The sequence below is a fragment of the Pan paniscus genome, chromosome 20 (assembly GCF_029289425.2).
Source record: "Pan paniscus chromosome 20, NHGRI_mPanPan1-v2.0_pri, whole genome shotgun sequence".
Classification (NCBI taxonomy): Eukaryota; Metazoa; Chordata; class Mammalia; order Primates; family Hominidae; genus Pan; species Pan paniscus.
Window position 1 is genome coordinate 61,640,933 of NC_073269.2, and position 21,715 is coordinate 61,662,647.

A 21,715-nucleotide genomic window follows, 5' to 3' on the forward strand; every position below is an offset into this window, starting at 1 on the left:
CTCCCTCCTGACCTAAGGGCCTTCCACGCAGGCCTGTTCCGGGTTCGTCTGGCCGATGGGCCCAACCGCTGTGCTGGCCGGCTGGAAGTGTGGCATGCCGGACGCTGGGGAACAGTGTGTGATGACAACTGGGACCTTCAGGACGCCACTGTGGCCTGCTGGGAACTGGGCTGTGGAAAGGTCCGGCCTCGAGTAGGCAAAACCCATTACGGCCCTGGGACTGGGCCCATCTGGCTGGATGACATGGGCTGTAAGGGAAGCGAGGCCTCACTGAGCGACTGCCCCTCGGGGGCTTGGGGGAAGCACAACTGTGACCACGAGGAAGACGTGGGGCTCACCTGCACTGGTACCAGGGCATGGCGGCGGTGGTGGGGTTGTCGGGGGTGGCCAGGAGAACGGAGTCAGGGTGGGGCCAGGTGACGGCACCATGGTCGACTCTAAAGAACTGGGTATGAGGGGTCGGGGTGGGGAGATCCCAGAGTTGCTCCAGAAGATTCCAAAAGGGGAGGGAAGAGCAGCAGCAAGGACCTCTGAGAAAGAGGATGGGGTCAACCATTACCCCAATTTCTCCAAAGGCTACACAGACTATGACGATTATCCCCCCTGGACCTGGGACCCCACCTCAACAGAGGACCTGGCCAAGGGGACTACCACAGCGGGGGTACCTGGACACACTCTCCCCTGGAGGACCACCCGGCGCCCGGGTAGCTCCTCCCCAGCAACAAGGCGCCTGCCGGACACAGGTGAGAGGCCTGATTGGGGTGGCCATGGGGGGCCTCCATAAACCTCCATTCGCTTCCCTGCAGGGTTTCCAGAAAGACCCTTCTCAATGAGCTGGCTGAGGCCTCGGGGCACCCTGGAAAGGTTTTCCTTGGCTCCTAAGACCCGAAACGCATTACCTCCTTGGGCTCAATGGTGACACTTCTTCAGAGCCAAGGACACCATCTAAGAGATCAGGCTAAGCTCAGCAATCCTGAGCCCATGGCCCTCCTGTAAGCCACACAATATGCAAGCCTGGGGCCCTCAGTCAAACCCACAACCAAGGGCCATTCTGTCATCACATCATCGTCCCCACCCCAGCTCCCCCAGAGCAAGCGAAACCTCACCCATTCCTGAAGCTCACGCTCTGGTCCGGGCCTGGTGTGGCTCAGAGGTGGGGACTCCTGGAGTGCAGCTTCTCTCCTTACCCTGGCCATCCCCTCCCTCTGGCCAGCAGAATCAGCTTCCAGGGCCACAGCTCCATCCCCCTCTGCTCTGTGGCCTCTGTCTTGCTGCTGCAGCTCCTTCCACACCTGGGACCACGCCCCGCTCTGGCCCCCACATCACTGCCACCACATTCTTCTGCCTTTTTCTTTGCCTGTCTTCCTTGTATCCCCATCTCTCAGGATCCCTGTGAATCCATCTCTGCTCCTGTTTCTCACTTGCTGTTGGTCTCTTTTTTTCATTATCCATTTCTCACCCTCATCATCTCTATCTCTGTATTGACCAGGATGGAGTGCAGTGGTGTGATCTCAGCTCACTGCAGCCTTGACTGCCCGGGCCCAAGCGATCCTCCTGCCTCAGCTTCCTGAGAAGGTGGGACTACAGATGTGCGCCACCACACCCGGCTCATTTTTAATTTTTGTAGAGACGGGCTCACTATGTTGCCCAGGCTGGTCTCAAACTCCTGAGCTTAGGCGATCCTCCTGTCTCACTCTCTCAAAGTGCTGGGCTTATGTCTGGGTTTATAAGTGTGAGCCACCATGCCTGGCCTCACTTCATTTTCCATGATCAAATTCTCTATCTTTTCTTCTCTGTGCCAATCTCTTTTTGCCTTTCATTTTCAATTTCTCACACTCGTCTTTATGCTGTATTTTTTTCATGGTAATTTCTTTTGCTCTCTCTCACCATCTTTCTCATTTTTTTTCTTTCGTTGTCAGTTTCATATTCCCATCATTTCTTTTTCCCTGTCTTTCTTTTTCAATTTCTCACCCTCATTACCTCTATTTCTCACTCCAGTTTTCGTGGTCAGTTTCTCTTTATTTTTTTCTCCCTTGTCCTTCTGTCTTTTTGTTTCATTATCAGTGTCACACTCTCATCTCTGTTTCTCACCTAGTTTTTCCTGGTCAATTTATCTGTCTTTCCCCCTCAGTCTTTCACTTTTCTTTCAGATCTCACCTTCACCACCTCTGTTTCTCACTCCATTTTTCATGGTAAATTTCTCTCTCTCTTTTTTGAGACAGGATCTTGCTCTGTTGCCCAGGCTGAAGTGCAGTGGTGCGATCTCAGCTCACTGCAGCCTTGAACTCCCAGGCTCAGGTGATCCTCCCACCTCAGCCTCCTGAATAGCTGGGATTACAGATGCACACCAGCATGCCTGGCTAATTTTTTTTTTTTGAGACAGAGTCTTGCTGTGTTGCCCAGGCTGGAGTGCAGTGGCGTGGTCTCGGCTCACTGCAACCTCCGCCTCCCGGGTTCAAGTGATTCTCCTGCCTCAGCCTCCTGAATAGCTGGGATTACAGGCGTGTGCCACCACTCCCGGCTAATTTTTGTATTTTTAGTAGAGACGGGTTTCACCATGTTGGCCAGGCTGGTCTCAAATTCCTGACCTCGTGATCCGCCTGCCTCGGCCTCCCAAAGTGCTGGGATTACAGGGGTGAGCCACCGCTCCCGGCCTGATTTTTTGTCGAGATGGGTTCTCACTATGTTGCCCAGGCTGGTCTCAAACTCTTGGGCTCAAGTCATCGGCTCGCTGCGGCCTCCCAAAGTGCTGGAATTGCAGGCGGGAGCCACTGGGCCCAAACTGTTTCTGTATCTTCCGTCCTCTTGTCTTTCACTTTCAGTTCTCAGCTTCGCCACCTGCTTCTCACTCCATTTTTCACGGTCGGTTTTGCTATATCACCTCATACTCTCATCGTCTCCATTTCTCACTGCGTTCCCTCCCCAGGCCCAGGGCTGTGGTATCTTTTCCTTTGTCTCTTACGGTTGTTTTCTGAGTCTCCATCTCCCGCGCCTTCCCTGCAGTCTCCCGCGTGCTCTCTTCTCTCTCCCCCTCGTTTCTCTCATGGTCAGCCCCCTTCCCTCCGTTTCTGTCTCCCGCGGGCTCCTCTGGCCGTTTCTCACCGTCCCCGCCGCCCTCGCCGCTCCCTCACGGGAGGTTTCACTCCCCACCTAAGGGGCAGCGTTTCTGTCCTCCCTCTGTGCCCGTCGCAGTCGCTGTTTCTCCGTCTTCTCCCTCCCTTCCACTCTCCCGCCCTGCTCGCCGTCTGGGACTGCCTGGGTTTCTGCCTCTGTCGCCCCGCGCCCCGTACCTGTGCCCTCCTGAGAAGCGCAAGCCTCCCGCTCCCGCAGGAGAGTCTCGCCGCAAGCGTCCTTTCCCGCCTTTTTTTTTTTTTTCTGGCGCTCAGCACGCATGCGCAAGCGCGGTGGGCCCGGGAATGGAGGGACGGGATGGGGCAGGCGTTCATCTGCCTCGCACCTCGTGACGTCACAGGCGCGTTGCGCCTCCTGATTGGCCAGCCGGCGCATCGCCCGCGGTAATAATAGCTGGGCGAAGGGCAACCAGGCCCCAAGAAGCGGGCCTTGAGGTGGGGAAAGGGAGGGAGGAAGCAGGCCCTAGAGGCGCCGTGACTTGGGGGTGGGTGGGCTCCAGCTGTGAGTTAGAGCTATCATTCCGTTTCCAGAGCCGGAAGCGGGAGCTCCGAGAGGTGATGCTCCTGGTTCAAGGACTGCCAGGGTTGCAGCGCCTCCCTAGCCCATGGCGCCCCCTCGTGGTGGAGGCGGGCACGTGCCGGGCACAGCGGCTGCGGAGACAGCGGGTCCGGCCTCGGGACCCCTCCCGTAGGGTAGGGAGGCAGCCAATGAGCAGAAATAAATGCAGAATTACAAACTGCGCCGGTGAAATGAAAAGACAGCCATGTGTGCCACCTTATCAATAGGAAGACTTGGAGGCGTATGCGGGGTGGGGTGGGAGACGAGGCAGGCATGCATTCTTAGCTTCAGGAGCAACGTAACCTTGAAAAAGTGACTTGGTCTCTTTGAGTCCCCGTTTCTTATTTATATTGTTTTATTTATTTATTTATTGAGACGGAGTCTCGCTCTGTCACCCACGCTGGAGTGCAGTGGCGCTATCTCAGCTCACTGCAACCTCTGCCTCCCAGGTTTAAACGATTCTCCTGCTGCAGCCTCCTGTGTAGCTGGGATTACAGGCGCACGCCACCACACCCGGCTAATTTTTGTATTTTTAGTAGAGACGGGGTTTCACCATGTTGGCCAGGCTGGTCTCAAACCCAACCTCGTGATCCACTCGCCTTGGCCTCCCAAAGTGCTGAGATTACAGGTGTGAGCCACCACGCCCGGCCACCTGTTTCTTTCTCTGGAAAAAAAAATGGGGCGCCAGGGTTGTTGGAAAAGTGGAACGAGAGCTCACCTAGTCTGTGCTGGGCATGCATGACCCCAACTGCAGGCCATAGAAACTGTTGCTACACCTGTGTTTCAGATGGGGTAAAAAGTGAGGCTCAGAGAAGTTTAACTTAGGAGCCACGATTATAACCTGTTTTAAGTGATTTCACACGTTTTGCTCCTTGGATTGGGAACCATATGCTAAAATAGAAGCACGAGTCTGGAGTCCGACTCTCCTACTAGGTTCCAATCGTGGTTCCAACCCGGATTAGAACTAGTTGGGTGACTGCAGGCCCCAATTCAATGAATAAAATGTGTGTGAAATCGTTTAAAACCGCAGAATATTGTTTGTTAGGGTTATTTGCTGAAAACGAACAACAGCTGCAGGATTTCAGGGAAGGAGCGATTATTTGTAGTAGAGAAATCAAGGAAACCTCACAGGGGAGATGATATTATTTCATCAGCAGGCCACAAGGAGAAATGAATTCTCAGAGAAGCAAAGGGTGGGAGAAATTTGCATTGCCAGAAATTTTCATCGGTGTTATCCATCTCTGCTAGACTTTAAGCTCTGTGAAAGATCTGTATCTATTTCAATTGCTGCCATAATACATCGCCACAAATTTAGTGGTTTAAAACAACGCAGACTTATTATTTTGCAGTTTTGTAGGTCAGAAGTCAGACTCGCTTAGTGGGCTAAGATCAAGGCGCCAGCAGGGTGGTTCCCTTTGGAAGGTTCTAGGGGAGAATCCATTTCCCTGCCTTTTCCAGCTTCCAGAGGCCACCTGCATTCCTTGGCTTGTGGCTCCATCCCCCATCATCAAAGCCAGCAACATTGCATCTCTCTGACCTTTCCTCTGCCTTCGTATTTTTCTCTCTCACTGTGGCTTGAAAGGTTCTCTGATTTTATTTATTTATTTATGAGACAGAGTCTCACTCTGTCGCCCAGGCTGGAGTGCAGTGGTATGATCTCGGCTCACTGCAGCCTCTGCTGCCCAGGTTCAAGCAATTCTTATGCCTCAGCCTCCTGAGTAGCTGGGATTACAGGCGTGTGCCACCACTCCCGGCTAATTTTTGTATTTTTAGTAGAGATGGGGTTTCACCATGTTGGCCAGGCTGGTCTTGAACTCCTGACCTCAGGTGATCCACCCGCCTTGGTCACCCAAAGTGGTGGGATTACAGGCGTGAGCCACGGCACCCAGCCAGTTCTCTGAGTTTAAGGACTTAGATTGGGGCCACTTGGCTAATCAGGATAATTTCTCCATTTCAAGGTCTGGACCCTTAATTACATCCACAAGTCCCCTTTTGCCACGTAAAGTAACATATTCACAGTTTCTGTGGATTGGGGCACACACATCTTTGGGCGAGGGGCATATTATCTTGTCTATCATGGATCTATCTGGAATCCCTAGTGTCTAGGGCAGTGCTTGAAACTCAGTAGTTAATTTTTATGTTATTTGTTAAACAAATGAATGAACAAATGAGAGATGACATTGTAAGTCTAGAGAGACACCGGAGATGAGATTGGAGGCCTGTGGAATTTGGATTTTTTTTTTTTTTTTTGAGACGGAGTCTCGCTCTGTTGCCCAGGCTGGAGTGCAGTGGCGTGATCTTGGCTCACTGCCAGCTCTGCCTCCCGGGTTCACACCATTCTCCTGCCTCAGCTTCCCGAGTAGCTGGGACTACAGGCGCCCACCACCATGCCCGGCTAATTTTTTGTATTTTTAGTAGAGACGGGGTTTCACTGTGTTAGCCAGGATGGTCTCGATCTCCTGACCTCGTGATCTGCCTGCCTCGGCCTCCCAAAGTGCTGGGATTACAGGCATGAGCCACTGCGCCTGGCCGGAGTTTGGATTTTTATGAAGCAGCATTTCTTCAGGCTTCCTGGATGATGGAGTTTGGAGATACAAACGTCAGTTCGTGTGTCAAATGCCTACTGTGTGACAGAGCATGTACTAACTACTGGGAGGTAGCGTTAGGGAGCAAAGCAGGGGAAGGGGCAGGGGAGACTGAGGGTTGCAGTTTAAAATAGGATGGCCAGGTGTGGTGGCTCATGTCTGTAATCCCAGCACTTAGGGAGGCTGAGGCAGAGGGATCGCTTGAACCCAGGAGCTCAAGACCAGCCTGGCCAACATGGCGAAACCCTGTCTCTACTAAAAATACAAAAAAATTAGCCTGGTGTGGTGGTGCATGCCTATAATCCCAGCTCCTCGGGAGGCTGAGGCAGGAGAATCGCTTGAACCTGGGAGGCTGAGGCAGGAGAATCGCTTGAACCTGGGAGGCGGAGGCCACAGCGAGCCAAGATTGTGCCACTGTACTCCAGCCTGGGTGACAGAGACTGTCTCGAAAAAAATAAATAAATAAAAATAAAATAAAAAATTCACCAAGCAGAGGCGTGCTCCTGTAGTCCCAGCTACCCGGGAGGTTGAGGCAGAAGAATCACTTGGGCCCTGGAGGTTGAGGCTGTAGTAAGCCATGGTCAAGCCACTGCACTGCAGCCTGGATGAGTGAGACCCCGTCTCAAAAAAAAAAAAAAAAAAAAGAGACATCTTACTAAGAAGGTGCCATTTAAGTGAGAAGGCCCTGAGGCCCTGAGGTGGGTGCATGCTCTGCTGGTTCAAGAAATAGCAACAAGGTGGATGGGACTAGAGCGCAGTGTTGGGTGGAAACGGTGGCAGCGGGGGAGATGGGGAATGGACTGTAGGGGCCAGCGTGGATGCAGGGAGCCCGGGAGGTCCAGGGGAGAGTGACAATGGCTCTGATCAGGGTGGCAGTGGAGACCAAGGGAGATGTGGATGTATTCAAGCCATATTCTGGGGTTTGAGCTGATGGAGCTGAGTGATGGGTTGGGGACAGTGAGGAGAGGGAGGCAGGGAACGGGTACCTTTTACCAGGTCGGGGAGCTCTGTGAGGTGGGGGCACAGCAGCCAGAGTGGGGATATCAGGAGATATTAGCTGTGCATCCTGGAGGTCCAGGGAGCGCCTGGGCTGAGGATATAACTTAGCGAGATGGAATTTGAAGCTGTGGGAGTGGATGTGACTGCACAGATAGACAGCTGTGTCTAATGTAGTTCCCGCCACTGCCAGCTGGGAAGCCGGGGAGACCCGTGCTTGGGGTATCACCGGAGGTTTATCACCCTATGAGGTCGTGCAGGGAGAAGAGGATCCAGGACTAAATATGAGATTAACTTTAGAGGTTGGAAGTTGATGAGGATAATGGTAGCTGCTATTTTATCGCGTGCTCTCCATGGGCCAGGCGCTGTTCAAAGTGCATCCTGGGGTTAAACTCCCTTCCTCCCCATGCAGCCTTGTGAGGTGAGTCCTATCCTCAGCTTGATTTTACAGATAAGGAAACTGAGGTAGGGAGAGGTCAGGATTGCAAAAGGCTGAACTTGGATTCAGACTCCAGATTCCACACCCTTACTGGCTCTAGCCTTGGAGAGTGGGAAGGACAGAATTAGGTCTGTAGAATCCAGGGCGCATACAGCAGGGATGGCCTCATCCACAGGGGATGGGGGAGGCCTCCTGAGGGCGTGGCCTGTGGACTAACTCCTATACAGCAGGGATGGCCTCATCCACAGGGGATGGGGGAGGCCTCCTGAGGGCGTGGCCTGTGGACTAACTAACTCCTATACAGCAGGGATGGCCTCATCCACAGGGGATGGGGGAGGCCTCCTGAGGGCGTGGCCTGTGGACTAACTCCTATACAGCAGGGATGGCCTCATCCACAGGGGATGGGGGAGGCCTCCTGAGGGCGTGGCCTGTGGACTAACTCCTAAAGGATGAATAAAGGCTTGCCAGGGAAGGAAGGGGTGAGACTTGGGAGATATGTACCCAGAGGGAAAGAGAACCATTTAGAACCAGGTAGATCTGCTGGGGTCTGGAGCTGGATGCTGTCCCTTAGCTGTGTTACCCCAAGAAAGTTTCTTGCCCTCTCTGGGCATCAGTTTGGCCATCTGTGTGAATCAGCAGCCTCCCCAGCCACCCTCTCCCCATAAGACCAGCAAAAATGACACCGTCTGACAGCATGAAGGCTGTAGGATAAAGGTGTGAGTGAGGATCCCCATACACTTAGCGGGGCAGGTTCGCAGTATCTAAGGAGATACATCTGCTTCCATACAGCAATTCCACAACGAGGCGTCGAGAAATTCTCGCTCATGAGCCTAAGGACATGGGCACAAAGAGTTCACTGAAGCCATATTTGTGATAGCAAAACACTGGGAGTAACCTAAATGCCCATCAACAGGAGCATAGATTAATACCCAGCTGTATATCCATGCAATCGAGTAGTACGTAGAGGTTCACAGAATGAGCCAGAGTTATGTGTATCTTTTTATTCTTTTTTTTTTTCCAAGACGGAGTCTCACGCCTGTAATCCCAGCACTTTGAGAGGCTGAGGCAGGCAGATCACCTGAAGCCAGGAGTTCGAGACCAGCCTGGCCAACATGGTTAAGCACTGTCTCTACTTAAAATACAAAAAAATTAGCTGGGCATGGTGGCAGGCGCCTGTAATCCCAGCTACTAGGGAGGCCGAGGCAGGAGAATGGCTTGAAACTGGGAGGCGGAGGCTGCAGTGAGCCGAGATCTTGCCATTGCACTGGGCAACAAGAGCGAAACTCTGTCTCAAAAAAAAAAAAAAAAAAAAAAGAGAAAAAGAAAAAAAAGAAAGAAATACGCGTATGAGAATGAGAAACCAGATTTCCGACAGTGCATTCTGAGAGTACACAGGAGGCTGCCATTTTAAAAGGAAGACGGCTTCAATTTGTGTTCTTTTTGTTTTGTTTTTTTGTGACAGGGTCTTGCTCTGTCACCCAGGCTGGGGTGCAGTGGCATGATCACAGCTCACTGCAACCTCCGCCTCCAAGGCTCAAGTGATTCTCATGCCTCAGCCCCCCAGTTAACTGGGACTACTGGTGTGCCCCACCACACCTGGCTAATTTTTGTAATTTTTAGTAGAGACGGGGTTTCAACATGTTGGCCAGGCTGGTTCTGAACTCCTGGGCTCAAGTGATCCACCTGCCTTGGCCTCCCAAAGTGCTGGGATTACAGGCGTGAGCCGCCGTGCCCAGCTTGATTTGTGTTCTTCATGGAGTCTTCCTAAAACCCAACATCTTGAAAATACATCTTTTTGGTTTTTTTAGATGGAATTTTGCTCTTGTTGCCCAGGCTTGAGTGCAGTGACATGATCTTGGCTCACTGCAACTTCCGCCTCCCAGGTTCAAGTGATTTTCCTGCCTCAGCTTCCTGAGTAGCTGGGATTACAGGCACGTTCCACCACGCCTGGCTAATTTTTGTATTTTTAGTAGAGATGGGGTTTCACCATGTTGGTCAGGCTAGTCTCAAACTCCTGACCTCGTGATCCGCCCACCTCAGCCTCCTAAAATGCTGGGATTACAGGCGTGAGCCACCATGCCCAGCTGAAAATACATCTTTAGTGATTCACTGCTATGGGTTTTTTTCCCTGGACTATTTTTTCTTTTTTCTTTTTTAATTAATAGTACCACTAATGGTGGTGTTTTTGTTTTTGTTTCTTGGTTTGCTTTTATGTTTGTTTGATTGTTTGTTTTTGAGAAGGAGTCTCACTCTGTGGTCCAGGCTGGAGTACAGTGGTGTGAGCTCAGCTCACTGCAACCTCTCCTTCATGGGTTCAGGCGATTCTCCCGCCTCAGCCTCCTGAGTAGCTGGGATTACAGGTGCCCGCCACCATGCCCAGCTAATTTTTGTATTTTTCGTAGAGACAGGGTTTCACCATGTTGGCCAGGCTGGTCTTGAACTCCTGACCTCAGGTGATCTGCCTGCCTCGGCCTCTCAAAGTGCTGGGATTACAGGCGTGAGCCACCACACCCAGCCATTACCACTAATGGTTTTTCAGGTTTCCTAATGGGTATGGATATCTGGTAGGATTTTATAGCTACCCTTTTAAGGTGTCTAATAGAAATGGAAATGTATTTGATTAAGAATGGTTAATAATACGAAGGCATGGCGGAGGTGTCTGCTGTGCCTGGCATGAGGGTGAAATTTGACCCTTGTTCTATCAGCGTGCAGTGTCTTAGCAGGTAACGGAGCAAGGGATTTCTGTAATTGGGACCACTAGCCACAGAGCTCAAGGCGACATCGGTCAACTTGCCCAAGGTCTTGGACACTGCCCTCCTGCCTGGTTTTGCGTTTGGAATGAGAAAACATCCTAACGGGCTCAGTTGGGTAGGAAATGAAGAGGAAGGGAATTCGGGGTGGGGGCGGCAGCGTGGGCAGAGGCTGGGAGGTGTGAAAAGCCTGCGCGTTGTGGTTGTTCCCAGTGTTTTGCTGTCACAAATATGGCTGCCGTGAACTCCTTGTACCCATGAATCCCTGGGCTCATGGGTAAGGGTTTCTCAGCACCTCCTTGTGGAATTGCTTGTGGAAGCAGGCACGTCTGCCTAAACACTGCAAACCTGCCCTCCTAACTCAAGGTCAGGGTCCAGTGTGAGCAGAGCATCGTGTGGGACGAGACGATGCTGGAGAAGCTGGCAGGGGCTGGTTATGAAGGAAGATGGTGTCTGTGGGCCGTGGGGACTCATGGAAGGGTTTAGGGTGGAAAGGGGCAGGTGTCTGCCAGTTTTTAAGAGGCCTCCAGGATCAGTGTGGGGGGCCAGGGTCTCAGGGGAAGTTGGTTTGATGATTCGGATAGGCAATGAGTATGGAGTGTTTTGTTCGGGTGATGAACGTGTTCTCAATTTTGATTGTGGCGATGGTCACGCAAGCTTGTGAGTGGGTAAACCCCCTCAGTTGCAATTTCAAGCTGATGAATTGCATGATACGTGACCTGTATCTCAAGGAAGCTGTTGTTGAGGCCGGGCACGGTGGCTCACACCTGTAGCTCACTTTGGGAGGCTGAGGCAGGAGAATCACTTGACCCCGGGAGGCAGAGCTTGCAGTGAGCCGATATCGCGCCACTGTACTCCATCCTGGGCGGCAGAGTGAGACTTGGTCTCAAAAAAAAAAAAAAAGAAAAGAAAAGAAAAGAAAGCCGTTGTTCGTATAAAGCTAGGACTGAATTATCATTCTATTCTCCCTAAATAAAATGGCATACATATATGTATATATATTATACATTTATATGTTATATAAAATTGCTATTATATAGAGATTAAGTGCATTTGGCCAAAAAAAAAAAAAAAAAGGAAAAATAGTATTATAGAGATGTTCCAGGCAGTGAATTAATAAAGATGTTATGGTTTTTCCCCCGCTAGGGCAGGAGCCTTGAGGAATTAAAACAACAAATTCCTTTTTTTTTTTTTTTTGAGGCGGTGTCTCGCTCTGTCACCCAGGCTGGAGTGCAGTGGCACAGTCTTGGCTCACTGCAACCTCTGTCTCCCAGGTTCAAGTGATTCTCCTGTCTCAGCCTCCCGAGTAGCTGGGATTACAGGCGTGTGCCACCATGCCCAGCTAATTTTTTGTATATTTAGTGCAGATGGGGTTTCTCCATGTTGGCCAGGCTGGTCTTGAGCTCCTGACCTCAAGTGATCTGCCTGCCTCAGCCTCCCAAAGTGCTGGGATTACAAGCTTGAGCCACGGCGCCAGGCCCAAATGCCCTTCATTTTATGTGCTAGTTTAGTGACCGTTTCTGTCGTTGGTAGCCAAAAACATCCCAGCTGAATGGAGAAGGTCTCCACGAGGTCAGGGAGGGCTGCAGTGGCGGTGCAGTTGAGACGGGATGATGCCTGAACTGGGGCTGGCCCAGGAGGAGAGAGACGGGGAGTCAAACTCAAAGGGAAGTTGGAAGATCAACCCTCTTCCCCATATCTCTCTAGGCAGCAAAGATGGTTACAAGCTTCCCTGGACGTGGGACACACCATCAGGAAGGGGCCTGGCTGAGGGGACCCCTACCGCAGGCAAACTAGGACCAACTCTTGGGGCTGGCACCACCAGGAGCCCAGGCAGTCCTCCAACTCCGAGAGTCCATGGAGACACAGGTGAGACACGTGGCTGGGGTGAGGAGACTGGGACGGTATTTGTCCTGGGGTAAAGAGACGGATTCCAGACTCCCCACTGGAACCCTTACCCCAGAAAGCCTCAGCAGAAATATACCCTAAAACAAAGGGTTATCAGCTGAGCATGGTGGCTCATGCCTGTAATCACAGCACTTTGGGAGGCCGAGTTGGGAGGATTGCTTAAGCTCGGGAGTTTGAGAGCAGCCTGGGCAACATGGTGAGCCCCCCAAGATATGAACATTAGCTGGGTGTGGTGGTACGCACCTGTGGTCCCAGCTGCTTGGGAGGCTGAGGCAGGAGGATCCCTTGAGCCTGGGTGCTCGAGGCTGTGGTTGTGCCACTGTATTCCAGCCTGGGTGCCAGAGCGAGACCTTGTCTCAAATAAAGACAAAAACAGAACCAAGAGGTTCTTATCTAGACCACTGGTCATCAACTAGGGTCGATTTTGCCCCCAAGGGGAATTTGGCAATATCTGAAGATATTTTGGATTGTCATGGCAGGAAGTGAGAGGCTACCCATTGGCACCTGATCGGTAGAGGCCGGGGTGGTGATAAACATTCACAATCCACACGACATTCCCCATAACAAAGAACCACCCAGCCCTAAATTACAATAGTACTGAGGTTGAGAAACCCCAGCCTAGATGGCATAAGTCACTGTGACAAATAGGAAAATGATAGGAAACCCTAGATGAGAAAGAGGAAAACAGGTGATTCCCAGAAAAGGAAGCCCAAATGGCTGAGTGTATTTAGAAATGCCCACGCTCATCAGGAACCAGAAAATACAAATTAAAACAATGGCAAGTGCAGAGGAGAATGAGAAAGGTGGGTATTATCAAGTGTGAGTGAGGATGTGGGAAGACAGGCAACCCCACTGGACAGAGCTGTTTGATAAAGACAATCCAGCAGTATTTAGTAAAGTTAAGCATGATTAGGCCGGGTGCAATGGCTGACGCCTGTAATCCCAGCACTTTGGGAGGCTGAGGCGGGCAGATCACGAGGTCAGGAGATCGAGACCATCCTGGCTAACACGGTGAAACCCCGTCTTTACTAACAATACAAAAAATTAGCCAGGCGTGGTGGCGGGCACCTATGGTCCCAGCTACTCGGGAGGCTGAGGCAGGAGAATGGTGTGAACCCAGGAGGCAGAGCTTGCAGTGAGCCGAGATTGCGCCACTGCACTCCAGCCTGGGCAACAGAGTGAGACTCCGTCTCAAAATAATAATAATAATAATAATAATAATATTAGTCAGGTGTGGTGGCAGGCGCCTGTAATCCCAGCTACTCGGAAGGCTGAGGCAGGAGAACTGCTTGAACCTGGGAGGCGGAGGTTGCAGTGAGCTGAGATCGCACCACTGCACTCCAGCCTGGGCAACAGAGAAAGACTCTGTTAAAAAAAAAAAAAAAAAAGAGAGAGAGAGAAGGGAGGAAGGAGGAAGGGAGAAAGGAGGGAAGGAAATCTGCATGAGCTCCATGACGTAGATCTATAATTTTGCCCATTTCTCAGATGAGTGAAATTGAGGCACAGACATCAGTGACTCTGACATCAATAATTATTAGAGTGCTTATTCCATGCTAGACATTACGCTAAGTGCTTTGCACAACCACGGTCTCCCTGAGTCCTTTTGACAGCTCTGCAAGGGAGATACGTTGATCATCCACAGTCTATAGCTGAGGAAGAAACTGAGATTCAAGCAGTGAAGTAACTTGGCCGTGGTCACCCCGCTGGGAAGCCATGCAGCTGGGGTTTAAACTTGGACAGCCTGCCTTGAGCACAAGCCATTTACTTAACCACTTCTCCAATCCTGCAAACAAAGGACAAGGTGGGGAAGGGATGCGCCTGAAAGGCCCTGCCCTGCAGGAACAAGTGAAAATCTGTAGATCTGTGTGGTTCAATACGGTAGCTAAGAGCACCGGGCATGGTGGCTCACGCCTGAAATCCCAGCACTTTGGGAGGCTGAGGCAGGCAGATCACCTGAGGTCGGGGATTCAAGACCAGCCTGAACAACATAGTGAAACCCCATCTCTACTAAAAATACAAAAAAATTAGCTGGGCATGGTGGCACATGCCTATCATCCCAGCTACTCAGGAAGCTGAGACAGGAGAATCACTTGAACCCAGGAGGCGGAGATTGCAGCGAGCCAAGATCGCGCCACTGCACTCCAGCCTGGGCAACAGGAGTGAAACTCCGTCTCAAAAAAAAAAAAAAAAAAAAAAAGTTAAATGAATTAACACTTTGAAAATGAAATATTTGCCGGGCGCAGTGGCCACGCCTGTAATCCCAGCACTTTGGGAGGCCGAAGCGGGCGGATCACGAGGTCAGGAGATCGAGACCATCCTGGCTAACACAGTGAAACCCCATCTCTACTAAAAATACAAAAAATTAGCAGGACGTGGTGGCGAGCGCCTGTAGTCCCAGCTTCTCGGGAGGCTGAGGCAGGAGAATGGCATGAACCTGGGAGGCAAAGCTGGCAGTGAGCTGAGATCGTGCCACTGCACTCTAGCCTGGGCGACAGAGTGAGACTCCGTCTCAAAAAAAAAAAAAAAAAAAGAAAATGAAACATTCAGTTTCTCATTCACACTGGCCGCATTTCAAGGGCTTGGTAGCCACATGTGGCCAGTGGCTACTGTATTGGCACTGTAGATCACAGCGGATTCCCATCACTGCAGATGTGAGATTTCATTGCCTAGACTCTATGTGCAAACAACTTGGGTTCAAGTCTTAGCCCTGCAACTTGCAAACTATGTCTGTGTGACCTTGGGCGAGTCACCTGCCCTCTTGTCCTAATTTCCTCCTTCTGTAAAATGGGGATAAAATTGGCACTCACTTGGAAGACAGCCCCAGAAGAGGGTCAGGCTCCTCCTGCTACTCAGGCCCAAAATTTAAGGGGGTGCCCAAAACGCCAAAATCAAGATACATAATATCATAATACAGTATTTTTTAAAATGAAAATTAATGCAAAAAAAAAAAAAAACCCATGATGAACTCGGTATCAAAAATGTAACTGAAGGCCGGGCGCGGTGGCTCATGCCTGTAATCCCAGCACTTTGGGAGGCCCAGGCGGGCGGATCACGAGGTCAGGAGATCGAGACCATCCTGGCCAACACGGTGAAACCCCGTCTCTACTAAAAATACAAAAAATTAGCCTGGTGTGGTGGCAGGCGCCTGTAGTCCCAGCTACTTGGGAGGCTGAGGTTGGAGAATGGCGTGAACCCGGGAGGCGGAGCTTGCAGTGAGCCGAGATCGCGCCACTGCACTCCAGCCTGGGCGACAGAGCGAGACTCCATCTCAAAAAAAAAAAAAAGTCACTGAAGACAGGATCCTATCCGCCTCGCTGGGCTCCCCATAATCCTGGCCCTGTTGGATCCCGTCTTTGGTTAAAATGTTAACTTTGGTTAACTGTGGATCTTTTGGATTAATTTTGATTGTTTAAAAATATTGCATAAAAACGCTTGAGCCCAGGAGTTCGAGGTTACAGTGAGCTATGATCTTGCCACCGCACTCCAGCTTGGGCGACACAGCCAGACTTTATCTTAAAAAATAAAAAAATCCATAAAAGTATTTATTTTGATTACTAACATTACCCTTCGGAGCCCTCTTTGGTCTCCCTGCCTCCCCTGGCTCCCCACATCTCCCAGTCCCCCGCTGTCTCAGAATCCTCCCGTATGCTGCACGCTTCTGAGCACTCCCGCCCCCTCCCGCACCCCAGCACCCCACGCATCCCTCCCTCACCTCACCCTCCTGCACCCGCTCCCGCAACCCGCGTGCCCCTCGGCATCCCCGAGTCCGGAGCATCCCCGCATCCTCCCGCAGCGGAGGACGCCAGGTGGCGCCTGGAGCCATCGGAGGACGTAGGGAGGAGGTGCCCTAGGGCCGGGTGAAGTCTGCCGGTGACCCATGACGTCTCGAGGCTCTGTGCCTTTCCATTGGTCGGCTCCTCGAGGGGCGGGGCGGGACGCGTGGTGGGCGGAGCCGGCTGACCTCAGACCGTCCGTCTGTCTTTCCTCCTCCTCCAGGTTCCCCGAGGAAACCGTGGCCCGAGCGCCGGCCACCGCGGCCCGCTGCGACCAGGACAGCGCCCCCAACCCCGTCCCCTGGTCCCTCCGCCTCTCCGGGACCCCCAGGCCCAGCGCTGACCTCTGACTCCAGTCCAGAGCTCACTCCCCACTCAGCCTTGACGTCCGAGGCGACCTCTGACGCTCCGGACACTTCACCACCCACCCCAGACCCGGCCTCCCGGACGAACCCCGACCTCATCTTGACAAGCCCTGACTTTGCTTTGTCCACCCCTGACTCCAGTGTGGTTCCCGCGTTGACCCCGGAGCTCTCACCCACGCCCTTACCCACCTTGCCCAAAGAGCTGACCTCTGACCCTTCTACACCGTCGGAGGTGACCAGCCTTTCCCCTACCTCAGAGCAGGTCCCAGAATCTGACACAACCCCAGATTTGGACACAACTCCATACTCCAGTACAGTCTCAGAATATTCTAGATCCCCAGACCCCTCCCCAAGCCCTCACCCCACTACTACCCCTGATCCCACCATGGCCCCTGACCGCATCACAACCCCTAACCCTACTGTGACCCCTCACTTCCCTACCACCCCTCACCCCACCACGACCCCTCAACCCACCACCATCACTCACTCCACCATGATTCCTGACCCCACCACGACCCCTCAACCCTTCACCACCATGCAGCCCACCACGATCCCTCATTCCACCACGACCCCTCACCCCACCATGACTCCTGACCCCACCACGACCCCTCACCCCACCACAACCCCTCACCCCACCATGACTCCTGACCCCACCACGATCCCTCATCCCACCACGACCCCTCACCCCACCACGACTCCTCACCCCACCACGACCCCTCACCCCACGACGACTCCTCACCCCACCACGACTCTTCACCCCACCACGACCCCTCACCCCACCACGACTCCTGACCCTACCACGACCCCTTACCCCACCACTACTCCTGATCCCACCACGACCCCTCACCCCACCACAACTCCTGACCCTTCCTCAACCCCTGTCATCACTACTATGTCCCTTCCAACCTCCTTGGGGACAGAACTCTCCTCTCCCACTCTAGCACCAACAGTCAAGCCCAGTCTGCACCCCCAGTTGACCTTCACAGCACCTGCCCCTCACACCTCCACATCCCAGATACCCACCTTAGAGCCCTCTCCAGCCTTGGAGTCCAGCCCCTCCAGGTCCTCCACAGCCACAAGCATGGACCCACTGTCCACTGAGGACTTCAAGCCACCCAGAAGCCAGAGCCCCAGCCTAACCCCTCCACCCACCCATACCCCACACTCAGCCTCTGACCTCACTGTGTCCCCTGACCCCCTCCTTTCCCCCACAGCCCACCCCTTGGATCATCCTCCCCTTGACCCCCTCACCCTAGGGCCAACTCCTGGTCAGAGCCCAGGCCACCATGGTCCATGTGTGGCCCCAACACCACCTGTAAGGGTCATGGCTTGTGAGCCACCTGCCCTGGTGGAGCTGGTGGCTGCTGTGAGGGATGTGGGTGGTCAGCTGCAGAGACTGACCCAGGTCGTGGAACAGGAGCGGCAGGAGCGCCAAGCCCTGCTGCTGGGGCTGACGCAGCTGGTAGAAGCTGCCCGGGGTCTGGGGCAGCTGGGTGAGGCCGTGAAGAGACTGGCAGAGATGGCCTGGACCACCAGCATGCCTGCACCAACCACCGCTACCCCAGAGGAAGAAGAAAGACCCCTGAGGGGAGACGTGTGACCCTCTCCAGGATTTGAGGGGCTTAAGACACCCCCAACCAAAAAAAACAAAAACAAACAAAAAAAACCCCAAAGTATCTAATTAAAAACAAGGTGTGAATGGTATTTTTGGGGAATCCTAGAAAGACAGAATCACAAGACTGATTTTGATATGTGAATAGCCCAGGAGCCATGCCAGGCAGTGTTGATGGTGGAGATGATTACGAGGGTGGTGATGGTGATGATCATGACGGTGATGGCGACGGAGATCATGATAGGATGATGATCACTGTGGTGAGGATCATGGTGATAATGGTAAGATGGTGGTGGTGATGAAGATGGTGAAATAATGCTGATGATCATGAGGGAATGGTCATGGTGATGAGGCGGTGGACATGATGATGATGATTATGATGATGATGGTCCTGGTCATGAGGGAATGGTCATGATGATGAGGCGGTGGACATGATGATGATGATGGTGGTGGTGATGATGATGATTATCATGATGATGATGATGGTCCTGGTCATGAGGGAATGGTCATGGTGATGAGGCAATGACCATCATGATGATAGTGGTGGTGGTGATGGTGGTAATTATGATGATGATGAAGATGGTGAAATGATGGTGATGGTGATAGTGATGATCATGAGGGAATGGTCATGGTGATGAGGCAGTGACCATCACGATGATGGTGGTGGTGGTGATGGTGATGATGGTGGTGCTGGTCATGAGGGAGTGGTCATGGTGATGAGGGAATGATGGTAATGATGATGATGATGGTGGTGCCGGTGGTGATCATGGTGATGATGGTCACATTGATGGTGACGGTGATGGTGGTAGTGGAGGTGATAATGATGGTGTGAAAGGTGATCATGGTGGTGATGACTGTGAAGGAACAGTCTTGGTGATGAGGCAATGATGGTAATGATGGTGATGGTGATGGTGATGATGTTGGTGATTATGGTGGTAAAGATGATCTTGGTGGTGACGATCATGGTGATGGTCGTGACAATGATGAAGCTTCGTGTGAGCAAAAACGGCCTTGTTCATGGATGTAAGCCCAGTTTCTAGGACAGAAGCTGATGCAGAGTACACACTCAGTAATAAATATCTTTTGAATGAAAGAGTGCATCATCATTGTCATCATCATGACTAATATTTGTTGGGCGCTTCCTATGTGTCAGGCTCTGTTTTAAGAGCTTTGCATGGATGATGATGTCATTTTGTCTTAACGAGTGCCTGCTGAGGAAGGTAGTGTTACCACAGCTCAGCAGATGAGGAGGTGAGCTTTGCAGCCTGGATTCCTGAGTTTGAGTCCTTGCTGGGAGTAAACATAAGCCAGTTACTTAACCTCTGGGTCTGAGCTTCTCCAACTTTAAAACAGGGATAATAATAGTACACATACCTCATGGGGTTGCTATAATGATTGAATAAGTTAATACCTAGGAGAGTGCTTATGATGGCTCTTGATAAGCGCCCGTCATGTGAGAGCAATTATTGTATTTATCCCCATTCTGCAGATCTGGGCTTCGAGGCACAGAGAGGTTTGGTCGTGCACCCCAGATCACTCAGGGAACACGTGGTGGGCCATGCTTGGCACTCAGGGCCCTTGCTCTTAAAATAATATTTTGGCTGGCCATAGTGGCTCATGTCTGTAATCCCAGCACTTTGGGAGGCCGAGATGGGAGGATGGCTTGAGGCCTGGAGTTCCAGACCAGAAATATAGTGAGACCCCCATCTTTATTAAAAAAGAAAGAAAGAAAGAAAATATTCCACGGCTGTGTCAGACTGACCTGGGTTCAAGTCCTGGATTAACCATGTCCCGGCTGTGGAACTCTGGCAGTTTCCCTCCCTTCTCTGAGCCTCAGTTTTTTCACCTGTAAAATGGGTAGAGCAATAGCACCTGCCTCATGGGGTTGTGAGGATTAAATGTGGCAGTGCAGATAAGGACACCGTGGCATGTAGGATGTGCTCAGTTAATGACAGTGCTTGCGACCACGCCTGCCTGTACTTTTCTGTGCTAACGCTGCATGGACTGTTAATCCACGTACATCCAGTCCTCACCACAGCCCTTTGAGGGAGAAACTTTGATCCCCGTTTCAGAAAGGACTCTGAGGCTCAGATAGGGCAGGCCCGTTGCCAAAGGGCACACAGCAGAGCCAGGGACTCAAACCCTGAATACTGTGATGTGAATTTCCGTGCTTTGACCATGGCCTGCGTTTCCAGATTGGGGATTCCATGACTGCCCCACTCCAAGCGACCGTGGGTGGGCTCCTTCCCATCTCTGTGCCTCAGCTTGCTGGTTTGTAAATTGGGGGCCGTCTCGGAAGACCCCATTACTCTGATTCTGGGTCCTGCAGCCTCAGGCAGGAAACCATTTCCTCCTCCTCCTCCTCTCTCGGCTTAGAGGTCGTGGAAGGTGATGAAGGCTGGCGCCCCCGCAGTCCTGCAAAGGCCAACAGGGTCCAGTTACTTGGGCGGGGGGGTGGCGGAGTGCGGATAACGTCTGGGGGTCCTGATAGATGGACGGTCTGCTCCTGCCAGCGGGCGAACGAGCATGCTGAGAATTCTGTTCCCCAGATCTCATTAAGCCCTGAGACTTAAATAACTTGCTGACTGGTTCCCTGGAGAGGCTGAGGGGAGAGCTTCTGCCCTGGGGAGATGGGGGGTCACAGGGCAGCACCCCAACATGGAAGAAAACGGCTCCTTTTCCAGGTCCAGGTGGGAGCAGATGAACGCTGGCTCTGGGTCACCCCCCACCAAAAGTAACAGAGGGCCCAGCCTGGGGTTCGGGCTCCCGGCCCCTCTCTGCAGGCCAGAGGTGGAGGGGGGTGCTGTTGGGCACTCTGGCCTTAGGCCCCTCCGCCCCCTGCCACCTTCTGCCAGCTCTGTAGAAGGGAGTGCTTAATTACCCAGTCACTCTATCCCTGCTTGGCCAGGCAGTTAAGCCCAAACATCTGGCCCCAGGGCCCACGGCCAGAATGGGTGGCCAGCCCCCGCCCAGTGCTGGCCCTGGCTCTGGACACCTCCCACGGGACAGCTGAGCTCGATCCTCTGCCTGCCAGCTTGCAACTAGCCCAAAACAGTAGCTGCATAGGCCCAGCAAGCTCAATTGACGCAGAAAAAAATATTTGATGAAATTCAACAGCCATTATGGTACACACACACAGAACAAAGTTGGAGCAGAGAGGACTTCCTTCATCAGATAAGGGGTACGAAGGAAGACACGTATCTTTGATTTTCCCTGGGCAATGGATGTGATCTCCTATGAGCGCTGACACAGGAGGCCCCGAAGAACGCAGCAGGTAAGCGGTTTGCGTGAGTGAGAGCTGGGCCCGATGCTGGATCCATACTCTAAAGTCATCTCACATTCCTTGCATCTCAAAATATGACCCACGGGCCTGCAGCATTGGCCTCATGTGGAAGCTGTTTACAAACACGGAATCTCATGCTCTGCCTAGAGCCACCAAAGCAAATTCTGCCTTTTTTTTTCTTTTTTTTTTTTGAGACAAAGTCTGGCTCTGTCGCCCAGGCTGCAGTGCAGTGGTGCGATCTCAGCTCACTACAACCTCCCCCTCCCAGGTTCAAGTGATTCTCCTGCCTCAGCCTCCCGAGTAGCTGGGATTAC

At 52.3% G+C, this 21,715-nt stretch overlaps 1 protein-coding gene across 5 annotated transcripts in view; it reads left to right on the forward strand.

Moving 5' to 3' along the window:
- SSC5D (scavenger receptor cysteine rich family member with 5 domains) overlaps positions 1-18,194 on the forward strand; it is a 30,449-nt gene extending 12,255 nt beyond the window's left edge. For 2 of the 5 annotated variants that reach the window (XM_034946545.3, XM_055104218.2), the window contains 4 exons: positions 32-346; positions 576-743; positions 12,168-12,329; positions 16,365-18,194. In XM_034946545.3, coding sequence (XP_034802436.3) covers positions 32-346; positions 576-743; positions 12,168-12,329; positions 16,365-18,106 — 2,387 coding nt within the window. In that variant the 3' untranslated portion in view covers positions 18,107-18,194. Of the gene's footprint in view, positions 1-31; positions 347-575; positions 744-3,662; positions 3,749-12,167; positions 12,330-16,364 lie in introns of those variants that run through there. The other 3 variants (XM_055104217.2, XM_063600648.1, XM_034946546.4) reach the window with 2 other exon arrangements.
- Positions 18,195-21,715: the final 3,521 nt, after the last annotated feature.